The sequence below is a fragment of the Emydura macquarii genome, unplaced genomic scaffold, assembly GCF_026122565.2.
Source record: "Emydura macquarii macquarii isolate MOO-44397 ecotype Brisbane River unplaced genomic scaffold, CSIRO-AGI_Emac_v2 contig_2428, whole genome shotgun sequence".
NCBI classification, from domain to species: domain Eukaryota; kingdom Metazoa; phylum Chordata; order Testudines; family Chelidae; genus Emydura; species Emydura macquarii.
In genome coordinates this window covers 366,524-374,643 of record NW_027132565.1, presented here as the reverse complement: position 1 = coordinate 374,643, position 8,120 = coordinate 366,524, and the positions used below count along the sequence as shown (strand labels likewise).

At 41.5% G+C, this 8,120-nt stretch overlaps 1 protein-coding gene across 1 annotated transcript in view; it reads left to right on the top strand.

Annotated features, from left to right (window-relative positions):
* Positions 1 to 424: 424 nt before the first annotated feature.
* The window catches only part of LOC137162527 (butyrophilin subfamily 1 member A1-like), a 46,895-nt gene continuing 39,199 nt past the window's right edge, over positions 425 to 8,120 (top strand). Inside the window, exons 1-4 of the mRNA XM_067562412.1 lie at positions 425 to 524; positions 2,272 to 2,619; positions 3,331 to 3,612; positions 5,038 to 5,142. Coding sequence (XP_067418513.1) covers positions 425 to 524; positions 2,272 to 2,619; positions 3,331 to 3,612; positions 5,038 to 5,142 — 835 coding nt within the window. The remainder of the gene's footprint in view (positions 525 to 2,271; positions 2,620 to 3,330; positions 3,613 to 5,037; positions 5,143 to 8,120) is intronic.

Sequence of the window (8,120 nt, the reverse complement as noted above, 5' to 3'; positions counted from 1 at the left end):
TAAAGTAAGTTATAAACTCATACAAATCCAACTTCATGGTGGAGCATCTTTCTCTGTATTCCCTGTTATTTAATAGCTCTGGTTATGGGACTGAATCACTTGCCTGCGATATGTTGAAAGAAGAGAAATGGGTAAAAAGAAAAATCAAGAATCTCTCTTTCTCTCTTTTTGTAGGGATGGGACAAAATCAGATTCATAAAGGAAATATATTTTCAACTTTAATTGAATGGCTGTTCTAACTCCATAATATGAAAGAGTTCACTTAACAATATATTTTACTCTTTTTTTAAAATTTACTATGTCCTCTTTAATGTTTGACTTTAATGATTTAAAGTCATGATTTAAGTGATTAAATCAGTCTTATGCTCCCTATGATACATTTCCCCCCCCTCCTTCCTGTTGTCTAGATCAAGTTACAGTGAAGATGAAGGTTCTCTCCTTCTGCCACAGCTTCAGAGCCAACTTCCCTGTCCCTGGTTTTATTATTTTCTTCCTTACTTTTTACGTTCACTACATGGAATCAGGTAGGAATCCGCAATGTGTCTGCTGTTTCCAAGAGCATTGTTTCTCAATGACCAGTCCATGGACCGGACTGATCCCTGAGATCTCCCTGACACAGTTTAGGAAGACTGCAAGCCAGTCCAAGTCGGTCCCTGGTATCAGAAAGGTTGAGAAACACTGTCTTAGAGGATTTATTTAGGCTCATGTAGTGTCTTCACAACATGCTTAACTCAAAGTCAATGGAACTACTCACAGTGTGTAAACTTAACCACACAGCAAGATCAACACCTTCATTATTCAATTTTTGCTCTGATTGTGTTGCTGCTGGGTTATTTTATTTCCTCCTGGGACAGTGTACAGGGCTGTTTCTTCACACAAGTATTTTTAAAAGATAGTCAAGGATTCCCAAAGCACTGGATGAACATTTATTGAAGAGTTTAATAATAATAATTTAATAATAATAAAAATCAACAAATTACCTTGGTGGGTTTCAGATGTAAAAAAGATCAGAGCCATAGTATGAGACTCACATGTTCTCAAAAATCTAAGAACCAGAATATATTGATGTCATGTGACTTTTTTATTGAGTCTGTTACCTAATACATGTAGGTTAGGTGTAGTATACACCATATTATTAGGTGGTATGTGCACAATAGTCCAATAGTATGCATTATATGTATCTATATATCTGTACAGTGTGGGAAAGTTAAATTAACGGAATGTATTATGCTCTTCCCACAATTCTATGGACCAATCTAAAATATCCCACAAAACGTTGCGAAGCTGAAGTTAGCATTCACAAAGGAAAAAAGGAAGCCTATCAAAGCCAAGACACATGAATGGTGTGTCCTAGCACTGCTTGGGATGTACCTCTACCCACCTGGTTTGTATGTAGTGTCCACACAGAGATAAGGAAGTTATTGAACACGTTGAGGAACTGGTGGGTTGGATCGTAGGTGATGTATGAAGTGCTTTTTCACTTGTAAACTGCCATGATATAAATATAAGTGGTTTTGGGAGTGTGTTTTTGAAGCACAACTTCTGTGTAAAGTGAGCACGCTGCCAGATGAGAATTGCTTCCAGGAGAGAGGATATGTGTGCCTCCTTTTCGTAGTGAACTCTTTTCTCTTTAGGCAACACATTTGGTTAAGTTCAGTTATTTGGTCTCTTGATCGTATGAAGTATTGAACCATAATAGACCAGCCATTGGCTGTAGCAGTAGGGCTCTGTCTCAGGAGCACCTTGGTGAAAGAACATCAAATATGGCCCCCCCCAGCCCTGATGAGGCCCCGCAAATTTCATAGCAGTGTCAGTAAACATGTCAATTCAAGTGCACTTAGGAAAACAGGCTGTTGAATAGGAAGCTTGTCTCAACTACACACCGAGCACGTCCATTCTCAGTTCTCTGCCTCAGTTTCTCTGATGTGACTCTGCCATGGACTGATGCACCCCTCTTCAGCTTCCCACCCCGTGTCAGCACCACATGCCTGTGCCATGCACTGAACCTCCCTTGTCTGTTATCAGCTCCACGCCCCCTCTCAGTGCTGTGTGTCTGTGCCATGCACTGCGGCTGAGTGTTCTTATAACACAGCCCCACCCCCACTGCACATGAGCACTGCTCTCCCTGAAACATTCAGGCTGAAATTTTCCATGCCGGTGTCTGCCTCTGCCTGAACGTTTTGGAAATGGAACCTGTTGGATGTGTCCTTCCTATCCAATTCCCACCTTCCTCTGAGCTACATTTGTTGTTGTCCTGGTGCTTTTTTCCAGCCAAGTTCACAGTGATTGGATCCCGTGACCCTGTCATTGCCATTCCTGGCCAGGACACTGTGTTGCCCTGTCACCTGTCCCCCAGGATGAGCGCTGCAAACATGGAGGTGAGATGGTTCCGGTCTCAGTTTTCATCCTTTGTGCACCTGTATCGTGATGGGAAGGATCAGGATGAAGGGCAGATGCCAGAGTATCAGGGAAGAACACAGCTTTTGAAAGTTGGACTCACAGATGGAAATGTTCCCTTGAGGATTCTCAATATCAGACCCTCTGATGAAGGACAATACCGCTGTTTTGTTCAAGAGGGTATTTTGTATGAAGAAACCGTATTGGAACTGCGGGTAGCAGGTCAGTGGTTTGTCACAGTTTTATCTTTGCATGGTCTGCAGGATTTATTCTTTCCTATTACAACAACCATGACTCCCTGCTTGTGATATATCTTACAATAACAGAGTGTATCTAAATTTGAGCAAACAGCCATTTTCATACTAGTTATTAAAAACATTTTCAGGATGGCACTTTCTTGCCATATCTTGATTGACTCCAAGGCTATTACTTAGGGGTGCATTTAAAATCAGATGTAGCCTTCTTATTGGCCGAGACTGTATAATGGTTATGCATTTACCACTCTTAGATAAGACAGATCTTTCTCCCTTGCTGCTTTGACACTGTAACCCTGAAGCCGATTAGATTTTTTTAAATAAATATATCTATCCAACGCACTTACTATCATGTTTTCCAAAAAGTCATATCCCATTCAGGTATCTAAAAGAAGGGGTTATATCTCCAAAAGTATTTAGCACACAGTATTTTGCTCCTGTGTTGAGAGAACAATATTTCCCACTGACTCAGTGCTATTCTTTTAAATATTTCTTCACATTTTTGTGTGTCCATGAGCACTGGGATTTCAGAGATTCCAGTATCCATTTAACCTTCAACTGGCTACCCACATGAATTAGTGCTTTCTAGTGTGAGGAAGGGATTCACAAACTGTCCCTCCTCCCTTATGCCTTATAAATTAATTCATGGAATTAGCACCTTTATGTATTTCCCCCTTAGCTCTAGGCTCTGCTCCTCTTATCTCTGTGGAGGGTCACCAGGATGGAGGGATCCGAGTGGTTTGTCGATCAGCTGGTTGGTACCCAGAGCCTGAGGTGCTGTGGAAAGATCTCAATGGGCGACATTTACCATCACTCTCTGAAACAAAATCCCAAGGGGATAACAACCTGTTTGAAACGGAAACTGCTATCGTTATAAAACAACAGTCAAACCAAAACTTGTCCTGTTGCATCAGAAACACCTTTCTCAATCAAGACAAGGAATCGGCAGTTTATATAGCAGGTCAGTTACCATTCAAATCCCACCCTGAACTCACCATCGCTAGAAATAAAACATGAGATAGGAAGAAAAGAACTGAAACATCTGTGCTGGGTATTTCATAATCCACATACAAAGAAAGAAGATGGGAGGCTGGTATCTTTACAGGGTCACAGTTTAGGTTAACTGATTAACTTAATTTGGAGTATTAAGACTATGAACGTTTTAGATTTCATGTAAATTTAATATTAAGCCTGACTTTCCTGATATTCTAGTGCACGTGCCCACGCACGCACGTGCGCACACACAGCTTCCACCATTTTTAGATGAAACTTTCACTCAATGCACTGACACAAGATGTTCTTGCAACCTTAAATTCATATTAATAGTTTATTTAAATGTGGTAAATTTTGTGCTGTGGCTTGTTTGTGATCTTATTGCTGTACCAACTCATTCTTCACTAATTGTTGTGCAAAATGTTACCTAGGTCATGTGATGTTGTTTCTACTGACTTTCTTTCAGACTTGTGCTCCTTAAGTCACTTTGGTCCAGATCCACAAAGGGACTCAATTTACCCTGGTCTACACACAAAAGTTGCACTTATTAACTATTAAGTTAATCGATGCCACTTGCTTGCGTGAACGTTCATATAGGGTTCATAGTGCCCTGTATAGATTTATCTTGAGTCAGTTCCTCCAACGACTCCATAAGAGGGTGGCCCCAGTTTCACTAAATCAGAGCACAGACCATGTGCAGAGAAGGTCTCAGCACATTTGAAAAGTCCATCCTGGTCATATCCATCATGGAGTCTTTAACCCATGATCTGAGGACTTCAATAAGTCAGCCATAGGCTAGGGGTCTATTACAGGAGTGGGTGGGTGAGGTTCTGTGGACTGCGTTGTGCAGGAGTCAGAGTAGATGATCATATTGCTTGCTTCTGACCTTAAAGTCTGTGAGTCTGTGACTGAATCACTGTGAACACAAGACCAGCAAATGAAAATTAGTTAGTTTGCTGCACCGATATCTTTAGGGATTGTGATTTCTACAAATATTTGAAGGTAATAGGGGATTTTTCAAAAATATTCTAATTAATCTGACAATTTCTGAATGTTGCTGAACACTAAAGGACAAATTATTTGCTTGTATAACTCTATTGAAGTTAATGCGGTTTTAAGAGATAATTTGGCCCTGAAGTCTACAGTCCTCTGAATAGCAATGAATCAAACCAGGCCTGTTTTTCAAGGATAAATCAGTGTTAAAGCTGTGTTGGTTGGAGCCATATTTAAGATCAGTTTCTGGTCGTTTGTGTAGTACACACATGGCCATTCTTTCACTCTTGTCTCGCACAAATCCTGCTGGGCACAATCTATGTATTTGTAGGAAATAAAAACATTTGCCTTTAGTCACCACTTCCAAACTAAGGAAAGTCCTGGGCGTTTTGTTTTTCAGATCCTTTTTTCCCGAGGGTGAATCCCTGGATGGTGGCTCTGTTTGTGATCCTGATGGTTTTGTTTGGTTTCATTGGCCTCACTGTTTATCTCTTTAAAATGAAAGGTAAATATCAGAGGGAGAAATACACTGGACATGAAGGTTTTATTCTAATAAATGAATAAGGGCAATTTAGGAATTGAACATGAAATGAATGTGTGACCTGCTGATCTTGTCCTAACTGAAGAAGAATACATTTATTGTATTATATATAAGCTTGGTTGTTTCTTTGAGTTATTTTTATTTTTGTGTGTGTGTTGGGATGGGTGGGGGGAAGAGGTTGGTGTGTGTGTAATAGGCTGAACGTTTTAGGGTCTGTTTGGGTGTTTCCAGAAACCCTTTCCCCTAAAGTCCTTCTAATTAGGGAATGAGCTCAGCAGAGGCACACGTCTCAGGGTTGTGGATTTTTCTCACACCTGAGAGAAGTGGCTATGCCAAGTTTTCAGTGCAGACGAGACCTCAATCTCAGAGTTTTTCACAAGAATCTATAGAGGTCTGGCTTGTTAATGAAGGTGTGCTGAAGTGGGAATTTTCTGTAATATGTTTATCAAGCATATGTGTGCCTCAGTTTACCCTATAAGCGGCATTGTTACCCAGTAGGGGGGAAAGTAGAGTTTGCTCTCAGAACAGGCTAGAAGACATAAGCACAGGTGCTGCCTGCTGTCTGGGCCTTAGTCCCTGTATCGATAGAACATCTGAGAAGACCATGGCAAATCCAGTCACCTGGACATTGGCTCCTAGCAACGAAGGACCTGGAGGGAGATGGATTTCCTCACCTCTGAGCAGGGAAGCAGAGCAACATCCCCCAGCTGAAGTAGCAAAGGACTGGAGAGGTGTGAGGTGGGGGATAGGTGGTGGCTGCAGGACGGAGTTGAGACTCTCACCTGGGGTCTGACCAAGGGGGTCAGACACTGACACAAACAGAGCTAAGACAGTGAGGTTCACTACAGCTTGGCTGGGCTCTGGGCTGACCAGAACAGTCTGTGCTTTAACCTTCCATTCTCGGTGACAATGTGAGGGCTTCCTAGGCAGCTGTGTCCAGGTAACTAATACACCCGACTGTTCTGACAGCGCCCTTTGGGTGTCACTGTGAACGCTCGGTGAGGTGCGTTTATCCCTGAAGAGTGTGCCGAGGGAGTCTGGACAGCTGGACCCCAGGACAGGGTTTGTCTTCAACCACTCCCTGCTGCAGTCAGCTTGGACCTGGTCTGAAGGGCCCTTTTGTGTAGCAAACGTTCACAAGTTGTCTTCCTACCAGCGGCTCTGTCGCAAGAATTGCCTACCTGTGAGTTCTAGCAGCCTTCCTCCTGGATGCCCCCCCCTTCCTGTGACAAACTCTCCCTTTCAAGATCATGTCCTCCAAGTGGAGCAGGCCCTGCAGCAACGCCTAGTTAATACCACTTGAGCCCAGAGGAGTTTTCATCTTTTCCCATCTGTGATGGGGTGTGGCCCTTGACAGAGTCCAGTTTTATAACATTTGGAGTAAGTCTAAATTAGATAAACTTCACACCACAATGTTATTTGGGGTGTGTGAAGAAGCAATAGAAAAGAAGTTGAATAGAAATAATCACCTGCCTGAACTTTGTATTGATGATAAAGAGAAACAACACAGAAGGGAAGGAAAACTCATAAACTTTGATATGTATTTCGGTTTATTCTCTCGGGAAACGAGATCTGGAAATTGGTAAGTGTCATTGTCCTTCCTCTGACAAGAAGATTTTGTACCAAATTGGATCCTCACGTGGGATTGTAAGTTGAGTTGTCGCTGGGTTATGTGACCGAGTGGTTAGCACACTTAGTGCCCCCTCCCAGTGGGCAGGTCTTGCCATCCAGGTCCTCTTTTAATCAGAGGAGCAGGGAGTCGCACAGTGCTAGGGGAGCCCAGGCCCATCCACTCCACTTGGCTCTGACCCAAGAGGAGGGTCAACAATGTCTGGTCCCCAAAGTGGTCCTCTGAGTCACCCTCTCTGCATCACTTCCTACCTCTGCTGTTGTACTCCAGCTTCCAGTCCAAGATAAGGTGAAAAGAAAAAGAAAAGGCAATCAAACCATCAGCCCCAACGAGTCTAAGTATACAGTCAGTCCTTTGGGGAGACTTCTCTGGTAGCCTCGTTGGAAGGCTTCTCTGACCACTGTTTTACAATTTTGTTGCAATATGAAACTTCTTTTACTCAGTTTACTTGCTTTCTATTACTATTATTGTTTTTTGGAGGGGTTAGTGTAATTTTATAAAATGTGGGGAAACAATTCACACCAAAAGCTAATTTGAAAGACTGATAAGTAATAGAGTCACAAATTTTAAGACAAGAAGGGACCATTGGTCTCTCTCGCTTGACATCCTGAAGAATGTTGTCTTAATGGTAAAGAGAAATAGAACATAAGAAAAGGGAAACACTTATTAAAATATGTATTTATTTCTCTCTTAATTTTAGACCAACGAGATCAAGAAATTGGTAAGTGTCATTATCCTTCCTCTGACAAGAAATTGTTTGTTTGTATCAAATTGGATCTTCATGGGGGACTTTGTTTAATTGTTGTGGAGTTTGCTTTTAAATTTTACTTCTACAATTTTTTTGCAATTTGTAACCTTTTTCTTTGTTTATTTATTCTTTTTATCATTATTATTCCTTTTTGGAGGGGTTAGTGTGATTGTATAAAATGTGGGGAAACAATAATTGGATAGATTTCACACCAAAAACTGATTAGAAAAACTGATAAGAAACAGAGTCACAGAGTTTAGTACCAGAAGGGGTCACTGGTCCCTCACTCATCTGATGTCCTGAAGAGGAGTTTGATTTCTCTCAGCCTTCATGGTCGTATTGATGGTAAAGAGGAATAACACATAAGGAAAGAAGAACGCCTAACAAATGTATATATTTATTTCTCTTTTTACATTTTAGAGAAACGGGATCAAGAAATAAGTAAGTGTCTTTATCCTTCCTCTGACAAGATACTTTTTGTACCAATTTGGATCCTCATGTGGGAGTTTGTTTAATTGTGGTGGAGGTGTTTGGTTTTAATTGAACTTTTAAAATAGTTGCAAT